Below are 24,102 nucleotides of genomic sequence, written 5' to 3' on the forward strand. Positions count from 1 at the left end.
TCAGGTACATGAGTTGGAGGCGTGCGCTCTTTTTGCGGCTGCATTGAAACAAGGGAAGGCGTCTCCGCACTGAGTTCAGTAGGTACTGCAGGATCCACGGATGACTTCAACGCAGCATTGGAGGTCATTATTGAAGAGGTCATTTGCGCCACCATGACTTGCGATATGCACTCTGTTACTTAATTCACTAGCCGATTCATGACTTTTGCCATTGCCTATTCAACCGCTGTAGCAATCGCATCTGACAGGCTTGAATCCACGACCGCAGTCGTCTGCCGTGCTGCCACACTTGAGCACCCGTACGTCCTTTCCATAACAATAGCCATAGCCTCGCGCCTTGAGCACCGGCGCTTTTATAACACTTCCAGCACGTTAACCTCCTCAGCCCTTGCAGGACAATTAGAATATGTGGCGGAGTGACTACCGCTGCACAAGCAACACATCTCATCTTTTGAAAACCTTCCTTCACGGTCATGATTACCACCACACACACTGCACCTTGAGCTCGACTTGCAGGCGTTCGCGCTGTGGCCAAACCTCCAGCAGTTGCGGCATTGAAGTGGCCTTGAAGAATACGGATCGACCCTGAAAACCAGGGGCCACACCTTCAACTCAGATGGACAGGAGAGACCCGCAAAAGTGGCAATTACCGTTTCAGTTGAAAGTTTTGTTTCCTCGACGACCCGAGTGCACCGATGTACAGAAATCACCCCTGCGGAGGAGAGTTTCTCTAGCGTTTTCTTAGGGCTAAGGCGTGGGTCAATCCCTCGCACCAGACATTTAGAGCACGCCACGTGCGGCGGTATAAATGCGCTTACCGACTGGCTTCCAAAAACTGTGCACGTTAACAAATCCATGATGCAGGCCTGGTCGGCCGACCTGCACACCACGCCTCCTCTGCCGTACTGCCGGACATCACAGATTTTTAAGAAGTGAGGCGTAATCGCCTGTAGCGCAGTCTGAACCGCATCCGGGTTATTGAGTCGAATGGCGCCACCATCCGATGGAACCAAGGCCACGGGAATAGTGCCGACGCCACCCAGAAAGAAGGCGTCCAGGGGGAGTTGGTTAGGGGGGAGGCTGGCCGACCAGGGGGAGTTCCCCTGGCCAGGAGAGGACGTCGACATGCGCCCCTAGCGACCTGCAAGCGCCCTGCAAAAGCGAAAGACAATCAAGCAATCAGAAGCTAGTGATACGAACAGTCACCGCCCAGTGAGACCACGCCCGCCTGTTCTTCCCGGACGAGAAGGTCGGAACGCAAACTTCTTCTTTGTAATATAACTTCTGCTTTGTAATATAAAATGTTCTTTCTCTTTTTCTTTGATTTGTTATATATGTCAATATTATTTTCTTCCAATAAATTAAGGTACTTCGGCATTTGGTATTGTAGTCTGTGTAGACCATGATTTGTGCGTGAAAAGGAAATTGGCCAGAATTCTCTTTTTCTAGTAACTGCACAGTAGCTGTGACGTGAAAGGTTGGTCTAGGTCACCTGAGGCATGAAAAACGGGCTTCACAATCACTACAATCCAATCCAACACAATGAAATCACTGCAATACGGTCGTGAGGAAGGGATTTATCTTCTAATGTGATCTCTTTTTCCTTACTCTCACTCTCCCGTGAAGAGACCTCTTTGCCAGCTACATTTATTAGGATATTAATAAGATATTCAAGATCACTCAACAGTCTAGTACAGTTCTAATTCACTAAAACGCTTTAGCCAGCCCGCTTTAAGAGCCGAAATTATGACAAACTAACCAGCGATTATATTGGTTATTGCAGTTTTTTTCATGCTCACATGACCTAAAGTCATCTTTGCCCTCACAGCCACCGTTCGGTTGATGAAACCAAAGCGGTATGAGAGAAGAAATATTGTTACTAATTATTTAACGGCCGTAGGAAAAAAATCACCGTGTTGGTCAATGTGTTCTAATGTTTTGAGCATAATTACACAGACGGAAACGTGCAACTAAAATTACGTTTCCCTACTTCTTTTAATTCATTATATGATAGTAGTGCCTTTAGATTCTGGAAAATAAATATACGCTCTTAGATATCCACTCACAAAAGAAAGTCTCTAGTTCTGGAGATTTATCAACCCTAAGGCATGACGCAGGATGCACGGCATAGCCTTTCATTGACCTAGATAGAGAACATGTAAATGACCACAATTTTGATGCGATTAGTGCAATAACGAGTCGAGTGCCTTGGTCATTGAAAAAATGACCCACACCAAGTCCGGCTTTCTCGGACAAACATTTTGAAAATTGGAAAATTGTAAGACTTATAAAAATAGTGAAGGTAATGGTCCTATATTCTGATATGTAGCAAAACTTTTCTTTTAAAGTGTTTCCAGCGACCCCATCGAAACAGTTAAGGCTGCCATTAAAAACTAATGGAGAACGCCTCTGACGATAGTAAAAACGTGAATAGAAAAAAAAGATACCAGACTTCCGACGGGTGATCTGCGGATATATTGATTGTTTAAGTGAAACCTTACATTATATGGAAAAATTGCGTTCATAAACGGTGTCCTGCTGGAAAATGCTTTTGTGCAGAGAGAGAGAGAGAGGGTTTATTGACGGGAAAGGCAGAGAGGTTGGCTGGAAAAAAAATATCTGGCTTGCTACTCTGCACTGGGGAACGGGAAGAAGAGAAAGAAGAGGGTCACGGTTACGGATGATGATGATGATGGGAGGAGGCAGATGAAAAAATACATAAAAAACACGGCACCCGTTCTTTCATCACAAAACGCGAAGCAAGGCCCGTGGCACTTAGAAAGTGTGAGAGCGCTCGTGTTGCCTATACAGTTTTCGAACTATCTGGCCAGGCCACGAGGATCAAATTCTCTGAGAGGAGCCTGGTGTCCTGGAATTCAAAGCAGTTGCTAGCATCAGTCTCTCTCGTGCATATGCTGCGCACGCCACTAAAACATGTTCAACAGTCTCTAGCACGCCACGTGTGGTACAGTCCGGGGAGTCCACTTGTACAATTAAGTGCAAGTGCTTATTTATTTATTTGAGTACCGTCAGGGCCTGAAGGCATTAAAGAGGGGAGTGGGAAAGACATATATTGAGTAAGATAGAGTGCAGCAGAAAAACAAAGAGAAATGATGACGCGGCGAAAAATGAACAAAACAAAACACACAAAATAAGGCAAAAGAAGCCAAAGTAGAAAAAATAACAAATCCCCCCCCCCCCCAAAAAAAAACTTGGGCGTGAAGGCGACAGTAAAGCGTAATGCATACAATAGGGTGTGGTCTTCCACGAGGAACAGAAAAGGTCATCTCCGGTACTAGCCGTTTAAGGCGGATGTGTTGAGTGTCTGGCAGGGCCCTAGCCGTCGCACGCCTGATAGATCCCGAAAGGAGACAAGTGGTGCCCGGTCTAAAAAAACTGCACAGCTGTGCGCAGGCCACTGCTGAAGGCGCTCCTTGCTTCAGCATCGGCGGTTTCATTTCCATCGTGTCCGCAGTGTCCAGGGATCCACTGGAACACTATACGGCGGCCTTTTTCCTGAGCAAATGACAGGAGTCTAATGATATCAAGAGCCAGAGTTTGGTAGGCAGTGTGGCTTTTGTCCAGGATTCCTGAGTATGTACTGAAAATAGAACCCCAGGTTTTAGGTGCAGCCAGGACTGCAGCTCTAAAATTGCATGGCTTTCGGACTAGGGCAATAACACCACCAAAACAGACTATTTTCAGTTGATGAAGCATTTCAACACTTCAGTTCTGAATTAAAGCTTAATTTCATTTATATATTGCTCGAGCCTTGTGCTGTGTATTCTGCTGCTACTTGATGAAGTTTAATAAGAGAATAACGAAATGTACACTTTGTTGCGGCCACAGATGCTAACCAGAGTAATCAGAAATACTTGCGTCAGACAGCACTATGTTGCTGCTTACACATGACAGTGATCTTGTGTAAGCAGCACTCAGTCACATTCCACACTGGTTGGATTCCAAGGATCAGGAAGAGCAAGTCCACTCCTTGGAGAGTACCATTAGACTAGACTCGCTACCAAAGAATAATTCATAAACGACATAATTTGCAATTACAGAGTAAATAATAGGCACTCTTAATTTTAATACAAGGTTTTAGCTTTTTTTATTTGAATCAAAGCTATACCGTGGCATGACAGAAAATGGCTACGCTGTTCCGACCAGATCTTAGAAAGTGATGGCACAGACTGCTATTGAGAAGCATCGAATGTGGCTTGTAGGTTTGCTTCATACACTCTAGGATAACGTTATAACGCTGAAAACGCTACCATTGGATGGTATGTTCTAGACACTGCCCTTAGTTTAACGGCAATAAATAATAAACAGTTTTCTATTCGCGATTGCAAAACGTCCCGTAAAAAAGAATTCTTTTTTATCTACCCTTTATTCGTGCAACCAAATCAAAATGACTTTGTGTGCAGCACTTGCATAAGTGTCATTTTTGTTTTAAATACATCTGCTGAGCTCATTGAAGAACTAGAATTGCAATATTTTCGCCCACATGTTTTTGGCACACTATATTGCCAACATTGGAAAGGCGCAGTTGAGAATCACACCAACACGTCGACAATCACGTTTGTGACGATAGGTGCAAATAAATAAATCTGCATAGTAGCCAAGGCAAGGGAACGACGACATAAACGTTGTAAACGAGCGGAGCCACAATACTGCATGTCTGAAGCATGTAAGGGAATTTTCACTTCTAAGCCCATGCAGGCGTGAACGAAAGTGAAAAATATAGCAGCTGACAAAGTGCTCAAATGTTCAACAATGCGCACAGTAGTAAGAAGTCGTAGAGTAGCCGGCGACCATGAACTGGCAGCCAAAAATACGAACGCAAGGGCTGAGGTCAGATGCAAAAGGTTTCAATGTGTTAATGGCCTGTTGTATAATGAGCAACCAACTCATGCCGGTTTAACCTTGCGTGAGACTGCACGGTTTCCGTGAGACGCGAGCGTTATCAGGCGGCCTTTTTGTAAACCCAGCAACAGCAAATTTTCCTCAGCATTCTGCCTTCATACACAATAGAAAAGGCTTACTGCAGTGCCTTCAGTCAGCTACATTTTGCGCACCGCAAGCGCATCGGGTTGAACGGCACATCGACAGCGATAGCAATCTGTACGCCGAAAGCCCGTTTCACATGCAAGCGAAAATGCCAGCGAATCCTGTCGCAGCGACAAAAAAACCTGTTTCGACCCGTCGCGGCGGCTCGACGGGCCGGAGCGACGGGGTTCCAACAAGTTGGAAATTTTCGCAGCGACAGAGCGATAGCTCCGCCCTCTGACCAATGACTGCACGGCGGAAAAGCCACGTGACAAGAAGAGGATCCGTGCGGGAAAGACGACAATGTTTGTTTGCTACACGTGCTTCCAACACCATGACAACATGTCGCGTGGACTGTTCAATGAGGTGCTGATCATCGAAGTATCCAAGCGCCCACTTCTATGGGATGTTAAAGATAACTTCCGCAATAAGTCGACCAAGGAGTCCCTTTGGGAGGAAGTGAGGGACGCAATTCGAGCAATTGACGACACCGGTAAGTGAAAGCACGCTTTGTGGCGAGGTCGAAGATTATCAGCCATATTTTTTCATTGTGCAGCCAACAAATTTTCCTCGTCACACTGGCAGGATTCTGCAGCGTGTCAAAAACTGTCTTATGTCCCCGCGCATTCCGGCGTACTGCTCGGTGTTTTTTTTTTCGGTGCGCCGGCTATTGTGCGTAGATGAGCTGTATGAAAATTGTCGGAATCACGCAGCCGTGAGCAAATGTTTTTGGTTCTTAAGACACGCTAGCTGCATCATTTTGTACCCTTCACTTCAATCGTGAAATGCACGACGTGCCCGTTTTCATGTTCTCAGCTACGTTTGTAAATGCGGGAGGCGACGTTTCTCAGGCTTGAAGTTAATCCGGGCGCTGAGAGCCTAGTAAAATCGTCTATTGCGTGTATGTAGAGCGAGCGCTCCGTCCCGCGGCACTGCCCGCTCATCGTAGTCTTGTACGTAGCATTAATCTGCAGCTTCTGAACCGCGCAAAATCATCTCGTGCGTGTCCGCAAAATAAATCATTCATCATGTGTGCCTCAGTTCAGTCATGCATGCATGCATAATCAGTAAAACTGCCTTTTAGAAGAAAAAAAACTCGTGCTTGCGTACTGAATCGTGTGTTGTAAACATTTTCTGCAATATTCTTGTGTGCTAACAGATGAGAATTTGTACATGTTCATGCTAAACTTTGGGCCACATGTCTGCCATTGTTTCCTAATTTGCTTGTTTAACATTATGCTCTATACTGCTCCATATTTCAGTAACAGTTGAGGAGATTATTGCTCGGTGGAAAAATCTAAAAGATACGTACAGGCGAAAAATTAAAGACGAAAAAGATGGGAAGAAGAGTGGGTCAGGAGCCACTGCAAAGACGGCCTGGCCACATTTAAAGCAGATGGAGTTCCTGAGGGACTCCATGGAAACGAGACGGTAAGCAATGACTGATACTAATGATGAATTGAATGTGTAAGTGACAGCAATTAACAGCCTGTACATTCTACTCAGGAGCTTCTGCAACCTCGACGCAGTGAGCCACGTGCAGGTGGCCAGCGCAGCAGCCGAGACGAGCCACGCCAGCTGCAGCCCAGCATCGCCAGACTCGAAAGAAGTAGAAGCAACGCCAAATGAATTTGAATGCATGTATAGTGTCCCAGGCCTTCCTGATGAACCAGGACCATCCTGTATGGCAGCAACTTCACCAGAGGTTCTCCCACATAGGGGAAACAAGCCACAGAAGAAAAGGCGGCAGGAAGTGGAGGCTGCTGACAGGGACATTCAGGCCGTGCGAAGTGCAATTGCAGCGCACAGGCCAATGGTTACACCGCACGTACGGACTTAAAAAATGATGTTATTACCATCAAGATAAGAAGTAGTTGATATTTAAAAAAGAAGAGTTCTTTATTTCTTAACAAAATTTGAGTAATCGTGGCAAAATAATGCATAAATATTGTCCATGTTGATGTTTGCAAACCACCGAAACCAACCGCGAGCTCGTATTCTTTGCCAGCAACACTGAGATTCGCAGCGGCAGTAAACGCTGTGGAGCGACGCATGTGAAACGGAACCCTGCGAAAAGCATCGCTGCGCCGTGCCGCTGGTCGCTGAGTTCGCTCAATCGCTTGCATGTGAACCGCCCTTAAAGCGGTTCTAGGCGACCGCACTGCAAAAACTTAGGCTCAATTCAATACTCGTTAATTCAGAAAGTGATCAAATGCCACCTATATTTTAAATCTCGGCACAGTGAAAGTTACGCACAAAGGGCTATTCACACTCACATGTGATGAGTCCAAATTTGAAGGGGAAGCATTGGATAGCACGGCACACGAACCCCCAAAGATAGGCCCCAAAGCTGCGTGTACACATTGCCGCACAACTGCAGAACGATAGCACAAACAGCTGAACGGCGCCTGCCTGTCCAGTGCACCTACCCACTGGGGAGCACATCCACGACTTTGTGCGCAACGGTGCATCGTCTGATGTCACAGAAGCGGCTGGCGCCGTCATAAAAGAAACACCTGCTCTGCGCCCAAACCGGTATCATCTGATGGTGTGACTGCTAAATCTGAGTAAATCTGAGAAGGGGAAGCATTGGATAGCACGGCACACGAACCCCCAAAGATAGGCCCCAAAGCTGCGTGTACACATTGCCGCACAACTGCAGAACGATAGCACAAACAGCTGAACGGCGCCTGCCTGTCCAGTGCACCTACCCACTGGGGAGCACATCCACGACTTTGTGCGCAACGGTGCATCGTCTGATGTCACAGAAGCGGCTGGCGCCGTCATAAAAGAAACACCTGCTCTGCGCCCAAACCGGTATCATCTGATGGTGTGACTGCTAAATCTGAGTAAATCTGAGAAGGGGAAGCATTGGATAGCACGGCACACGAACCCCCAAAGATAGGCCCCAAAGCTGCGTGTACACATTGCCGCACAACTGCAGAACGATAGCACAAACAGCTGAACGGCGCCTGCCTGTCCAGTGCACCTACCCACTGGGGAGCACATCCACGACTTTGTGCGCAACGGTGCATCGTCTGATGTCACAGAAGCGGCTGGCGCCGTCATAAAAGAAACACCTGCTCTGCGCCCAAACCGGTATCATCTGATGGTGTGACTGCTAAATCTGAGTAAATCTGAGAAGGGGAAGCATTGGATAGCACGGCACACGAACCCCCAAAGATAGGCCCCAAAGCTGCGTGTACACATTGCCGCACAACTGCAGAACGATAGCACAAACAGCTGAACGGCGCCTGCCTGTCCAGTGCACCTACCCACTGGGGAGCACATCCACGACTTTGTGCGCAACGGTGCATCGTCTGATGTCACAGAAGCGGCTGGCGCCTTCATAAAAGAAACACCTGCTCTGCGCCCAAACCGGTATCATCTGATGGTGTGACTGCTAAATCTGAGTAAATCTGAGAAGGGGAAGCATTGGATAGCACGGCACACGAACCCCCAAAGATAGGCCCCAAAGCTGCGTGTACACATTGCCGCACAACTGCAGAACGATAGCACAAACAGCTGAACGGCGCCTGCCTGTCCAGTGCACCTACCCACTGGGGAGCACATCCACGACTTTGTGCGCAACGGTGCATCGTCTGATGTCACAGAAGCGGCTGGCGCCGTCATAAAAGAAACACCTGCTCTGCGCCCAAACCGGTATCATCTGATGGTGTGACTGCTAAATCTGAGTAAATCTGAGAAGGGGAAGCATTGGATAGCACGGCACACGAACCCCCAAAGATAGGCCCCAAAGCTGCGTGTACACATTGCCGCACAACTGCAGAACGATAGCACAAACAGCTGAACGGCGCCTGCCTGTCCAGTGCACCTACCCACTGGGGAGCACATCCACGACTTTGTGCGCAACGGTGCATCGTCTGATGTCACAGAAGCGGCTGGCGCCTTCATAAAAGAAACACCTGCTCTGCGCCCAAACCGGTATCATCTGATGGTGTGACTGCTAAATCTGAGTAAATCTGAGAAGGGGAAGCATTGGATAGCACGGCACACGAACCCCCAAAGATAGGCCCCAAAGCTGCGTGTACACATTGCCGCACAACTGCAGAACGATAGCACAAACAGCTGAACGGCGCCTGCCTGTCCAGTGCACCTACCCACTGGGGAGCACATCCACGACTTTGTGCGCAACGGTGCATCGTCTGATGTCACAGAAGCGGCTGGCGCCGTCATAAAAGAAACACCTGCTCTGCGCCCAAACCGGTATCATCTGATGGTGTGACTGCTAAATCTGAGTAAATCTGAGAAGGGGAAGCATTGGATAGCACGGCACACGAACCCCCAAAGATAGGCCCCAAAGCTGCGTGTACACATTGCCGCACAACTGCAGAACGATAGCACAAACAGCTGAACGGCGCCTGCCTGTACAGTGCACCTACCCACTGGGGAGCACATCCACGACTTTGTGCGCAACGGTGCATCGTCTGATGTCACAGAAGCGGCTGGCGCCTTCATAAAAGAAACACCTGCTCTGCGCCCAAACCGGTATCATCTGATGGTGTGACTGCTAAATCTGAGTAAATCTGAGAAGGGGAAGCATTGGATAGCACGGCACACGAACCCCCAAAGATAGGCCCCAAAGCTGCGTGTACACATTGCCGCACAACTGCAGAACGATAGCACAAACAGCTGAACGGCGCCTGCCTGTCCAGTGCACCTACCCACTGGGGAGCACATCCACGACTTTGTGCGCAACGGTGCATCGTCTGATGTCACAGAAGCGGCTGGCGCCGTCATAAAAGAAACACCTGCTCTGCGCCCAAACCGGTATCATCTGAAGATGGCATGCTGGTGCGGCTTAAGTCTGAGCAAACAATCGCCTCCGCTGCTCCCGTTCGAAAACATATTGGGCCTTAATAAAGCAAACGCGCCTTAATAAAGCAAGAGACGCTCAGGCGCCCACGAGCGATCGTTCGTTGTTGCAACATACCAGAGCGGGGCTAGAACCGTTAGGAGCAAACAATATAAGCTTCCCTAATATAGTTCACTAGCTCATTTACCGCTCAGGAGCACAAATGCAATTCATTTTCAGGTACAGACGCACCTTGCAGCACGGTGGCGCCGAATTCCCAAAAGAACTTGTGAAAGTAGCACACGTTGAAGCGAGCGCGCTTCTCCGGAATGAGGGCGCATGGATGCCTTTCTGCATCTAAATTTGCGCCATAACACGAAAAACATTGCGACCGTCGCTTCGAGCCAAAAGAGCTTGATAATAACGCTGGAAAAAGACTATTGTTATTTAAACTCTGATGTTAAACTACTAAAAGAACCTGATGTTTTGCCAACAGTAATGAATGAAACTAAAGCGGAGCGTTTAGGTTCCGCTGTAAATTTAGCCTGAAGGTGCATGTGGGCTCCAAATCGGGCCATCAGTTTGTGCCAAGCTTTTTGAGGGACGGCTGGTTTTATGTCGGGGTTGAAGTCTGGTCCGATCTTTGATGCCAGCCTTGAGCCAAGCAGCCTGGCATGGGTTCACGGCCCGATCAGTTGCCAAGCTTGTTTTGCCGATATAGTCGACTGCCGACCAGGAGGCACTGAACAGCCGATGTTCTGCAGTCGGCCTGTGACATTTGGGGTGCAGGAGCAGTATCATACTGGTAGCTGTATTGTAAAGGGGCTGCCAATAGACATTGTGAGGAATTTCTCGTTAGATTAAATGCACCTCGTTTGTCTAGGCATGGGGCACAAATTACTTGTGTTGTGGCTCTGTGGCCCGAAAGCTACAAGTCTTGGCAGCAAAGTCCGCATGGAACCCTCAGGGAGGAGATACATGAGATTAGAAATAGCTTTGAATGTGGGTGTTATCATTCTTTGAATGCCTAATGGCACAGAAATTTAAGCGGAGTATGCAGGGGAGCTATTGAATCGTTTCGTTAAAGTTGTGGGGACTGCCCTGCAGCCTCCCCATGTTGTTTGCTTTCCCACGGTGCACCTTTCACGGCTTCGCCTCAGGATGGGCGCGCCACGGGACTTTCCCTGGTTAGTTACCTTAACTAACAAGAAAGAGCGGCAGCGTCGCAGCGCGAGAGACGGCTCGCAGCTCGCGCGCGGGAGAGAGCATGACCCTCTTCTCTTCGGCTGGGATCGTCGGCGCGAGCGCACGGGGAGCTCGTGGCTCCACTCTTCGACAACGGGGCGAGGAAGCGGCGGGGAGACTCGCTCCCGTATCTCGTGGCGTCCGGCCACGGAGTATCCCTTGACCTAGCGTGGGCGAACATTCGCTCGTAACCTTGCTGGTGAGTCGGACGACCTAGATTCATTAGCGTGTCTTGTTGCTAGCTGGCGTTATTGTTGTTGTAGGAATAAATGCCTGTTTGTGTCAGCGAATGTGTCGCTCCTTTGTTCTCTCAGAGCAAGGCCCGCCGTGGTCGACGTGCGCTCGGTAGCGTACGCGATCACGGGGTGGGGTCTGTCGGTTTAACTGTGTAAGCCACGATTAGGGGGATGTATTTATCTCTCCTGATTTAAACCCCACAAAGTCTTTACTAACATTTTTTGCAAGCAGCATGCTTCGCACAGTGTGCATGGACTGCCCTATGGCATCCGATGTTGAATACCTGTGTGATGACCCCCATAATGCGCAGGTCTACACGGGACGGAGAGGCAAAGAGACACCGTATGGCTCAGTTTAAACAAACAGATATATTCAATAATTATACATGATTAAGATTCAGAGGCTGCAGGGCGTCCGAGCTTACGTGCCAACGACTTCATGGGGACGATGGAGTGGCTCCGGAGTTGGGCTCGAGCGGTTGCTGGCAGAAGCTGCACGCCGTCGGGCTTCGGCGCTGAAGGCCCTCCTGGCGAACGATGTCGTCCTGAGCGTCCCTCTTCCGTACTGCTTGTCGATTTTTATATCCTCTTCTCCCCACTCCCTAGGGTGAGGACGCCCACGCCGGAGGGGAAGGAGGGGGGCTAGGGCTTTCACTTCGGCGCACAAACATACCACTGCACTTATGGTCTCGCCCCCCTCACGTGTTGAGTCCGAGGGAAAGAAGGTTGTCTTCGAGGTAGCGCATAGCGTCGGCTGTGGTAAGGCGCGCTCTGGCCCGCTGACAGTTCCCGCGGGTCACCGGCCTCCGCTCTCCATCCATCAACTGACACTCGCTCCTCAAGGTAAGGCGCGCTCCGGCCCGCTGACAGTTCCCGCGGGTCACCGGCCGGGAAAGTGGTCCCTTGTCCTGGGATGTGCTCGGGAGGCCACCCCTGGAACCGCCACGGTAATTGGGGAGGATAAAGCACGCTTCCCCGCGGCGGCGGCGGCGGGTCCGGTTGGGTCCGGTTGGGCTTAAACCCCTTCGTTCTGGTCGTCACTCTCAGAGAGCATGGCTGGGTAATTGATGATGCCGCTGTCATCTGGGTCTCCGTCTACGCCGCGCCGTCGAACGCGGAACCTCGTAGCACACATAAGGAACGTCACACTCGCTCACCCTCCAGAAGAATGTTCTCCGAACATTTGAGTCCATGTGGCTCTACCTTGTCTTTCTGAATCGCCTCGCACAGTGCGTCCGACAAAACACTTTTCGCTGCACTCAACACCACTGCACAACACCATATGCCTCCGCTGTCATAACTGGCGTCTCCAGGGGCAGCACTCATCTTTTTTACAAATAAACATGAAACTCAGCACCCAAGCCTCTCCTTTCTAGTCCAAACTGGACGAAATAAATTTACCACAGTTACAAAGGAGCTCCCACTTCTAGCACGATCACGGCACATACAAAAATAAAGATAACGAAAGGAAGTAGGGCAGGTTCTGCATGCGCTCCGCATGCTCTCCTGTGAAGGTGTTACTTAATGACAGAAAGGTTTAACTACCAACTCCGATAACTTAACACATAAGCACATAGCAATGTTATGAGCTGCGGCATTACACAATTCTAACCAGTTCACAACTCCGCTCTGTTTACGCCATTAGTCCGACTTAGCTTTCCGATTTCGCAGCGGATATCGGCCTTCATGAGTCATACTAAGTAAGTCTGTGACCCTTTGTCTGCTTTGGGACTCGCGAGGGCTCGTGGCAGGAGCCTCTCCTGGCGTTATCTGCGCGGCAACCTCGCGCGCTTCTTCTTCTAGCAATGCATGAAGTAAATCCGGTGGCATTCTGGCCGTCACCTCTGGCGCCTGCGAACAAATGCAGGAGAGGGCGTTTCTTGCGAACTATCTGCGCGCTCCGCTTCACTTCTGTCCCCATCAAAATCCGCGCTTTCCCTTTCCTCATTTCGTGAATACTGAACCGGTGCCGACTTGAGGCGATTTGCGTGTATCCTTATCAAGCGCCGGTTCACGTCTCGGACTCTGAAGTTTACCGGAGAAAGCTTCTCGACAACCTCGCACGGTCCTCTCCACTTCGTCTGGAACTTACGAGCTAGCCCAATCTGCCTTTGGCAGTTCTCAATGTACACCGCTGTCCCTCACATTAAACGGCGCGTCTCTAGCACTGCGATCGTGCACCTCCTTCCTGCGCTTCGCCGCTTTCTTTAAGGCCTCCTTTGCGATGTCCCTCGCCACTTGCAAGCGCGATTCTAGCTCAACCTTATAGTCGTCCAGTGAAGCGTATGGGACACGACGGGGGCCCTCTGGCACATCACTAGGCTGGTCCGGGTCTCGGCCGTAGAGAAGAAAGAATGGCGATTCGCCCGTGCTCTCGTGTGCTGCGGAATTTTAGGCAAACATTGCATACGGGAGCCACAAGTCCCAGTCCCGCTGGTCGCGCGAAACAAAATGCGACAGGAACCCGGCCACGGTTTGGTTCAGTCGCTCCACCGCGCCGTTGCAAGCCGGATGGTACGGTGTTGTCTGCTTCTTAGCGATCTTAAGCAGCTCGCAAACTCTCCTCATTAGCTGCGACACGAAGTTCGTTCCCCGATCTGTCAAGAGGTGCCTCGGGGGTCCATGTCGGAGCACGATCTGTTCGACAAATGCTCTTGCAACCGTGTCTGCCTTCTGATCTGGGAGTGCTACCGCTTCCGCGTATTTTGAAAGGTGATCGACAAATACTAAAATGTATTTGTTTCCGGAAGTGGTCGTGGGCAATGGGCCCATTATGTCCTTACCTGTCCGCTCGAAGGGAGCCGAAACCTCAGAGAACGGCTGAATTGGAGCTGGTCTTCGTCCCTTGGGTGTTTTTCTTTCGAGACAGGAATGACACCTCGCACAGCAGTCTCTAACATCCTGTCGCATGCCACTCCAAAAGTACAAACGCTCCACACGCCTGCGTGTCTTCGCTACGCCAAAATGACCGGCGCATGGCGCATCGTGAAACGCGCGAAGAACCCTTTCTGTCCACGACCGAGGTATGACGACTCTCTCCCAAGCGGTTTTCTCTGGTCTCCCTTTCCTGGTTGGCCTCGTGCGCCGACACAGGGTGCCGTCTTTGCCAATGAAATAACCTAGCTGTTCGGGGTGAGACGGTGCGCCCTCTAAGCTTTCGATTATTCGCTTCAGGTCAGGATCTTTGCACTGCTCTGTGCGTAATTCGGCGGGGTCGACTACGGGGACACTCATCTATAGCTGCCACGGCAGCTGTGCGGCTGAGTGCATCAGCATTCAGATGTGTCTTTCCTGACTTGTGCTCAACTTCGAAGCAGTATTCCTGCAGGTGTAGATTCCATCTAGCGAGTCGCGAGCTAGGGTCCCTGACACTCATCACCCATTTCAGAGGATATCTGTCTGTGACTAGCTTGAATTTGCGGCCGTAAAGGTAGCATCTGAAGTGCTTTACTGCCCAGACAACGGCGAGGCACTCCCTTTCCGTAGCTCCGTACTTTTGCTCTGTGGGGCTCAGCTGTCGGCTAGCAAAAGCAACGGGATGTTCTTTGCCCTCGATAACCTGAGATAGCACGGCACCAACTGCGAACTTTGACGCATCTGTGGCCATAACGAAGGGCAAATTAAAATCCGGGTGGCGCAACAGCGGTGCACTCATTAGCTTCCTTTTCAGGGCCCCAAAAGCATCCTCCGCGTTTTCTTCCCAGCGAAAGGCGACATTTTTGGCTGTTAAGGCGGTGAGCGGCTTAGCGAGCTTGGCGAACTCCTCTATGTGCCTTCGGTAGTAACCGATCAGGCCGAGAAACTGCCGGACCTGGCGGACGCTAGTCGGGGATGGAAAATCCGAGACACACCTTAGTTTCTCAGGGTCCGGTCGCACGCCGTCAGCTGAAACAACGTGCCCGAGGTATTTCACCTCGTTTTTGAGGAATTGGCACTTAGAGGGCTTCAGCTTGAGACCCGCTCCTCTTAGTCGCACCAAAACCTGCTCAATATCGCGCAAATGGTTCTCAAAACTGTCACTGTATATGATTATGTCATCCATATACACGAAGCACAGCCTCCCCAGAAGACCTGCCAGGATAACATCCGCGGTTCTCTGCCAGACAGCAGGGCTGTTGGCCAGACCCATCGGCATTCTTTTCCATTCATAGTGCCCTGAGGGCGTGTTGAATGCCGTTTTCTCGGCATCTGCCGGATCCATTGCTATCTGCCAGAATCCCGCCGCCATGTCCACTACCGTGAAGAACCTGGCAGAGCCCAGCAGAGAAAGCGTCTCCTGTATATTGGGGATGGGGTATGGATCGATGCGAGTTACGGCATTTAGTTTGCGGTAGTCCACTACCAATCGATACGAGCCATCTGGCTTTTCCACCAATAGTGCTGGTGCTCCCCAGGGTGACTTTGAGTGTTCGATAATGCCGCGATCAATCAGGTCCTGCACCTGCCGCTTCATCTCCTCACGTTGGGAGTAAGGAATCCTGTACGCATGCTGGTAAACGGGCGATGAAGTGCCGGTTTCTATCCTGTGCTTTATAACGCCACAGCAGCCCAAATCCAGGTTGGACGCGGCGAATACCTCCGAGTAGTCGTTCAGCAAACCAGCCAGAGCCTCCCTCTCCCTGGATTTTACGTGAGAAAGATCGAACGACACCTTTGAAGCAGCCGAAGGACTAGCATGCTCTACAGTTGCGAGTACCGTATCGGTGGGCTCGCGTTTCTCTATCGCAGAGGTGAAGAAAGCCAATGTTTTGTTCTTGGGAAGGCTCAGTGGCTGCTGGCTACAGTTAACCACCCTTAGGGGCACTCTGTGGGCGTCATTAACTGTCACGAGGCACGCGGCTGCCTTCAGGCCATTGCTGAGAGAGTCGACCGGCTCAAGCACTCCCACGGCGCCGCTCTCTACATCTGAAGGCACAAACGCGTACAAAATGTGCTCCGACCAAGGAAGGACGACCGCCTCCTCGACCAGCCTGACGGCAACCCGCGAATATACCTTCTCCAATGATCCCACTGTTTGACGGGTGTCAATATCGGTAATGCGAATCTCAGCCCCTCTCCTGTTCAAAAACGGAACTTTTGAGCCGCCCGCATTAACCTCTTCCTCAGAGAATGAGACTACTACCTTCCCTTTTCTCAAAAAATCCTGCCCTAATATACCTGACACCGTTTGGCAGAGACACTGTGTCCGGGCATACGTAGCAGGGGTGCTCCAATGCAATTCCGCCGAGAGAGAAGTGTAACCGGTAGAGTCCACTTATGCCAAGAGGATCCCCCGTTATGCCTACAAATTTGGTTGCCATACCACCAGACGCTTCCAACACCTCGCAGTCCCCCTTCCTTCGAAGCGTGTTAAAACTGCTCTCCTTAAGCAATGTCACCTTTGACCCCGTATCTATCAACAATTCCATACAACAACCATTTAACTTGCAACGCACAACAGGGCATGCCTCGTCGGCCACACAAACTACCACCACCTCATCATCCGCTGCTCCCTCCCCACGCTCCTCAGGCTGGGGAGGACTATCTAGTTTTTTGTCTCGGTATCTGGAGCCCCGCTGTAGGCTTGCTTAGGGCGTGTCTCGCCTGCTTCTCTTTGTGGCTCCCCACGGCGCACGTTTTGGCAGAACCTGGCGATGTGTCCGCGACCCTGGCAAGCGAAGCATACGATTTCTTCAAAATCTCGCATACCGCGCCTGTAGCTTTGTGGCGGTCTCCGGTTTCCAGCGAATGGGCGCTGTTGAGCGCGCGCTTCAACCTGGCGTTCTACCTGCTGAGATAGCAGCTGTTCTAAGCGATCTAACCGCTCTGTCAAGAGAGCAACCTCAGGGTTGAGCACCGCTCTCTCTATGACGCGTACTCTCGCTGCGGCTGTCGTTAACGCCTCATTTCGTTCCTCATCCAATGCGGCCGCCACGGCTTGGTCGAAATTGCTCGGCTTGCATGAGAGCACGAACCGGCGCACGGGGTCTTGCAGACCAGCCACGAACAAAGCGGTCATTTCCTCTTTAAGAAGATCCTCCGCGTATTTCTTCCTTAGCTGGTCTCCTTCCTCCTCCCTGCTTAACGTATCGCGCGCTAAGCGCTGAAGCCGCGACGCAAACGTTCGCACGTCCTCCCCTACCATCTGTCCGACGTCACGGAACCTCTGTACCCGCACGTGACGTGGTTCAGTGTCGAAATGCTCAAACGCGAGCTTCTTAAATTCCGCAAATGATTTTGTGGATTTTACTTTTTCGTCTCGCCATGCAAAATCATGAGCAGCTCCTGCCATCTTACACCTCGCCATTCCCAGCATTTGAGCATCGGACCATCCCCCCATTTTCTCAATCTCTTCTAGCATGGACAAGAAATCGCAGATTTTAACCCCTGTCTTATCTCCCGTAAACGTCGGAATGACGCTTCCTAATGCCAGCATGCTTGCTCCGAGCGACGGCTGTGCAGTGGGAGCTCCCTCAGATAAAGACATTTTTTGTTTCAAGCCCTCTGGTGCCTCAAGCCTCTCAAATGGGGGTAAAAGTCCCACAATCAGTCCCGTGATTCCCTTTTGATTACAATTTTGAAGTCATGAATGTCGCAGCATTCAGAGGACTTTTGTTTTTGAGACCCCACTTCTGACACCAGTGTGATGACCCCCATAATGCGCAGGTCCACACGGGACGGAGAGGCAAAGAGACACCGTATGGCTCAGTTTAAACAAACAGATATATTCAATAATTATACATGATTAAGATTCAGAGGCTGGGGCGTCCGAGCTTACGTGCCGACGACTTCATGGGGACGATGGAGTGGCTCCGGAGTTGGGCTCGAGCGGTTGCTGGCAGAAGCTGCACGCCGTCGGGCTTCGGCGCTGAAGGCCCTCCTGGCGAACGATGTCGTCCTGAGCGTCCCTCTTCCCGTACTGCTTGTCGATTTTTATATCCTCTTCTCCCCACTCCCTAGGGTGAGGACGCCCACGCCGGAGGGGAAGGAGGGGGGCTAGGGCTTTCACTTGGGCGCACAAACATACCACCGCACTTATGGTCTCGCCCCCCTCACGTGTTGAGTCCGAGGGAAAGAAGGTTGTCTTCGAGGTAGCGCATAGCGTCGGCTGTGGTAAGGCGCGCTCTGGCCCTCTGACAGTTCCGCGGGTCACCGGCCTCCGCTCTCCATCCATCAACTGACACTCGCTCCTCAAGGTAAGGCGCGCTCCGGCCCGCTGACAGTTCCCGCGGGTCACCGGCCGGGAAAGTGGTCCCTTGTCCTGGGATGTGCTCGGGAGGCCACCCCTGGAACCGCCACGGTAATTGGGGAGGATAAAGCCCGTTTCCCCGCGGCGGCGACGGCGGGTCCGGTTGGTCCGGTTGGGCTTAAACCCCTTCGTTCTGGTCGTCACTCTCAGAGAGCATGGCTGAGTAATTGATGATGCCGCTGTCATCTGGGTCTCCGTCTACGCCGCGCCGTCGAACGCGGAACCTCGTAGCACACACAAGGAACGTCACACCTGGGTTCAATGGATTGCTGGGCGCATTCCTATTTGAGAACCACATGTCTACACTGAAAAGGCTGCTCCGAAATCCGGAGCATCCACTTGAACAGCTACATAACAGTCTAGCAGAGCAACGAGCTGTACTGAAGGATGCTCAGCAGAGGCCAAATTTCCCACTGATTACAGAACATGAGTCTGGGCCCCTTATTACTCCATGTCAAGGGCCTCAGTTAAAAAAATTTAAGCTTCGAGCCAACGTGGTTCTTCCCCTCGCAAGAACAGCTGCTCCATTCTGAAAGATGGATCTGTAATTGTCGTCGAGAACTTTGCACATCTGCCAACTCGTACAACTTGTATTGTTGAAAGCAAGTTCATTCAGATGGAGGACCTGTACTCTTCTTCACGCCCATCATCAATTCCTTGCATATATGCAGCTTCACAGCCGCCTAGTCTGCGCACCTGCCCATTAGAGAATGTTTCATGCCAAGCTTTGAAACAGTTTGTTAAACGTTATGACGTTATTTTTCCCCCTTCATGCAGAATTATCAGCGTAACTGACTGCATAAACCATGAGTTTTGCCGTAGTGGCGGAGGCTGAAGGCATACGGTATGGCTGATATTATGTTGCTTTTGACCAACTCAAAGTGTATGCATTTAAACAGTATCTGTCGTCATTGCATCTCAGCTTGGCTTGTACTAATTATCTGTGGTTCATACTTATGTCTGCGGGATTTTATTAATTTTACTGCTGACTTTTTTGTTTCCTGCTTCTTGTCAGTGGGGGAATTTGTAGACAAAAACGAGAAATGGTCTACTTACTGCAGGGAATATTGCGTTAAACAGAAATGTAATACTTGCTGGGGGGATAGTTGGTACATGTTTTCTTAAAAGGACTTAACGCCGAAACAGACAGCACTTCACTTAACTTTAATACCTTAAAGACCCTCGTTAGAGGATATTAGATAAGAGGGGAGAACTACTGTAAGAGAGAAGGGACAAGCGTTTGTCTCGTCTCTCGTACTGTGCATCGACGCCGCAATAGGGGGGGGCAGGCGGGGTCAGAGCGCCCCCCCCCCCCCAGTAGTCTCATGGGGGGCTCAGCCCCTCCCCCACCTGAATTCCTGCCTTGTTTACATTTTTTGCTGTACCCTTATTACGACCTCCGCGCTCCCATGACATACCAGTAGGAAACTAAACGTTGAAGACACCCCCAAGTCTGGAACGGACATGAATTAGAGTGCTAGTCCTCATTTTGGTTTTCATAGAACGGCAGTTTTAACAATAAAAGCACTCTGGAGCAGATACCGATTCTTAGTAGCAGCAGAAACAAGGGGCTGGCTTCGCTTTTCCTTTGTTAAAAACTAGCGAAGTCCATTAACGTATGCGAAGGGAAGTTTTCTGGGAGTCCCCATCACCGTCGTCTTTGTGAGTCGGATGTGTCATCGCTCAGCATGGCGCACGAAATGTGGGGAGAGCGATTTTTGTCGTCTCGAAGTAGCTGTTGGGCTGTTCAGCTGTTCATTGTTCGGGCTAGGGGCATGGAGGAGTGATGGGAAGAAGTTGGCGCGACGGTGCGGGGTCAGTCTAATTTGTTCAGAACAAAATTCTAAGAAAGTTTAGTATGAGCCCACTCCTGCCGTCACGGAAGCAAAGCCCGTTTCCTTGCATTTCCTGCCTAACCTCTACTGTGGGGCCACAGGAGGCTGACAGCGGTCCCCCCTCTCTTGGGGCCATCTTGAAGTCAAATGGCGATATTCCAGAAGTTACACAGAAGGGGGAACCCAACTGCACAAAGAGAATGTCGTCTCGGAACGAGAACTTTTCGTTGGAAAACAAGCCTTGCGGAAAGCTGACTTAAAGATTTTTCAAAATGGTCCATTAGTGTGCAGTAGTTTGTCGCATCGAGGGGACGTCGTAAAAAAGCACGTTCAGCGAACTCCTCTCCTGTTCAAAAATTCAGTCGTCAAAATTGGCGGACGAGGAGGCTTTTCGCATGCGCAGGACGTTACTGGAAAAGTGGTCCATTCCAGTGGCTATATATAAAGAAGCGCTTGGGAAGGGCCTGGGGAGTCGACGTTTAGGGAGCTTCTCGGAAGCTTGTACCGCGATCAAGGAAGGCCGGCGCCGTTTGTCAACCTCCGTGGAGAGCTCCAGCCTAGCTTTTGGGGGCTTATTCGGTTATCTGCCGCTCTATCTGCGCTTGCATTATTATTATAGTTGAGTATGCCTGCTTAGTCTTGCTCCTTTTGAAATAGAAAATTCCCTAGACATAAAGGTTAAATGCAAGTACTGACAGCGCCGCAGGATATCATTAACCACACCGGTGGACTAATATGGAACAGAGAACTCATGGTGCTTGTTTTCTTTGTTGCCATGGCCTCGTATTATTTTCAGCCAAATGTATTCTTTGTCAAAATACAATTCATATTTCAGCAACATTGTTTTGCAGTGAGTGCAAATAACATAAGGTGTGTTTATCCGCAACTTGAAATATTGAGCTCGCATATCCCCTTTAAAAACCCTTGACAGTCCACATGAAATGTTTCGTATTTGAGCCGTCTGGTGGGGGAATCGAAGCAATCTGAGCAATGCGAAAAGACCCTTGCCCTCACCATTTATTTTGGTTTTTGTAGATGTTAAAGTTTCATTTCAGGACTCAGAAGTAAACCATATAGTCAGATGACTATTAGCCAGAGCTGAACGGTACGACGAAACAGTGCTGACTGACGGGACGGAAGAGGAGACAGGCACCAGCGCATGTGTCTGTCTCTCTTCTGTCCCGTCCGTCAGCGCTGTTTAGTCGTACCGTTCAGCATGAACCAACCAGCCCGACTCGGCCCTCTCCTTGGACTATAGCTGTACACAGGTCCTAAGTTGACGTATGTATATGAAGCCTTATTTGCCATACAATAAATTTCCAGAATGAAACAAAAGCACAGTTCGCATTTAAAATGTGACTAGTCGAATTCCAAGGGAAAAATATTGACTGCTCCAACTGCTTTTCATTTGGTTACAGCTGGAATCAAGTGGCAATTGTCCCTTAAACCAGTTGAGAACTTTCGCACACATACATGTATATAGTTTATTTAAATCTGAAAGGCAGGTTGTGGAGTTCGCTGACCTTTCCGCAAACTCGTTGGCCTTGTGTTTGCAAGGAAGGCCGCTCGGAAGTCGCCAACCAGGAGAACCGTCCGGTCCCGGCCTCCCCTGCTTGCGGTGGACGCCCTTATCTACTCCGCGCCGTCACGGGCATAACTCGCCGGGAAGAGCCCTAACCAGACACAGCTGTTGACATGTGTGCGTTGCCACAGGGTTGCCGAGGCTTCGGGAATGAAGGAGATACGGCTGTGTAGGAACCGAGTGACCATGAAACCCATTATTCCCGTAACGACGGTCTTCTTCTCTTTCGATGTTTTGTAAACAACTTGAGTGATCGTCTCGTCGGCATATGTTTGTCGCGTGTGCGAAAGAGAAAACAAGTGACAATGTTAGGAAAGTAGTAACGGCTGTGCCGTGGGTACCGTGGGGAAGGGTGGTCGCGTTTGTGATGTTTGTGTAGTAGATTGCAACCTCTCCGTTCCCAAATGTTTAATCAGTACTCTTTCCCCAATCTGTGATTAGTTGGCAGAAACCTTATTTTTCTTTCCCTAACCATTTGGTGAGGTGAGTCGCTTGCAATCTTAATGGCTGCTATCCCCGCTAAGTGCGGAGATGGAGGGTTTAAAAATTAGCGTTCTGGGTTGAACGAAGGCTGAATTCGTCTGATCAATGGTTTAGTCATGTAAATAGTTTTCTCCTTGGTTTGCTTCTCGTTTTATTTATGTTGTAAATAAATAGTTAACCTTCTCCTTTCTTCGAGTAACGTGAATGTTTGCGAGTTAGAACCAACGGATCATCAAAAAAACCTGATTTCATCATCAACAAGGTGTCTCCTCTCATCACCGCCTGAAGAGGGAAATTCAAGTCATGTATTGTGACTTAAAGCTGCGCATGGGCTATAAGAGACGCCATAGCGAAGGACTCCGTATTAATCGTACAAATGGGTACAATGTGCACATACAACGCACAGCCCATGAGCGTTTTTGCGTTTGCTCTCCATCGATATGCGGCCACCATGGTCGGGACTCGATCCAACATCCTTGGGCTCAGCAGCCTAAAACGCCATAGCTAGCGAAACCACCGAGTAGGGGCATGAAAATGTGAGGTAATCTCATACATCATAATCAGGTATCTTCAATGCACATACTACAATATGCCATAGCAATTATATTTTTCAGTTCACATGCAGCCCTGCATCGGTGCCTACGTTGTGCCGGCTCATCTGCGTATCAAATTCAGCAACTGCTATCAGCAGCTGTGACGCTGTGATGGTTCACAAAGACAGCTCGCCGAAAACCGCGCTGTCCGCTACAAATCAAGAGACAGAGTGGGCTGGTACCGCTTCCTCCCTGCATTTTTTCGTGTCTGTAGAGAGTTATATTTTTACCATCGTAAACATACAACGGTTACCACTACCGTCACAGCTGCCTCGCCAACAACGCCCCTACCGCCGCTGAGCGTAAGATTCACGATGCACGCGTAGCAACCAAAACGTGCCCGAGGTTTCGTGGAGAACACAGGTAAACTTATTTCTCTGCACTGCATGCGCACGAATTATGATGATGCACTGACACCCACGGAAGCGCCCAAGACAATGGCTGCAGCGGTTCGCACTAGTTAAATGAACTAGAGGGGTTGCGCTGGTGGAAAAGTAACGTTTTTCCACCCATGGGAAATATCATAAGCAGATGTAGCGGAAGTATGGTGCCTAGCATAAGCCAGTGAAGGAGATTGATGTGGTTTGATGCGTCTCTAACCGAAACTACGGGTTCTTTCGCATCCGTTTTTTTTTACATGGCCTAACATCGCTCCTCATATAAAAAAGAGCTTTTTACGTGTGCTCAAATAGTTTCTCAACGATTTGTGAGTGATTTTATGATATAATTTTGAGTGACTAGTCCGCTAAAATTAGTTTCTTCTAACCATGTTTCGCGGAGTCCTGAGCAGTTCAACCAACTGAAACCATAGGGTTTAAATACTGTCGAAACAAACGCTGGGCTTCGCAGGATAGCTATGCAAGCGCTTTAGTAATATGATTCAACAACCAGCATAATGGCCAACAAGCGTTTTAATTTTAGGGCTGTTTTTTTTATGTCTCCATGATTGGCATATAAAATTTTTACGTTTCGGAGGCTCGCGCTGTGCCCTGGGTATTATACCCAAAATGCCGTTTTCTCCGGGCCGTAGTCATGTGT

At 49.9% G+C, this 24,102-nt stretch overlaps 1 protein-coding gene across 1 annotated transcript; it reads left to right on the forward strand.

Annotated features, from left to right (window-relative positions):
• Positions 1–5,388: 5,388 nt before the first annotated feature.
• On the forward strand, positions 5,389–7,174 carry LOC144128431 (uncharacterized). Its single transcript, XM_077661826.1, has 3 exons — positions 5,389–5,539; positions 6,309–6,477; positions 6,553–7,174. The coding sequence occupies exons 1-3, from the start codon at positions 5,389–5,391 to the stop codon at positions 6,884–6,886; spliced, it is 654 nt and encodes a 217-aa protein (XP_077517952.1). The 3' UTR covers positions 6,887–7,174.
• The last annotated feature ends 16,928 nt before the right edge of the window (positions 7,175–24,102 follow it).

This window comes from Amblyomma americanum, chromosome 1 (assembly GCF_052857255.1).
Source record: "Amblyomma americanum isolate KBUSLIRL-KWMA chromosome 1, ASM5285725v1, whole genome shotgun sequence".
NCBI lineage: Eukaryota > Metazoa > Arthropoda > Arachnida > Ixodida > Ixodidae > Amblyomma > Amblyomma americanum.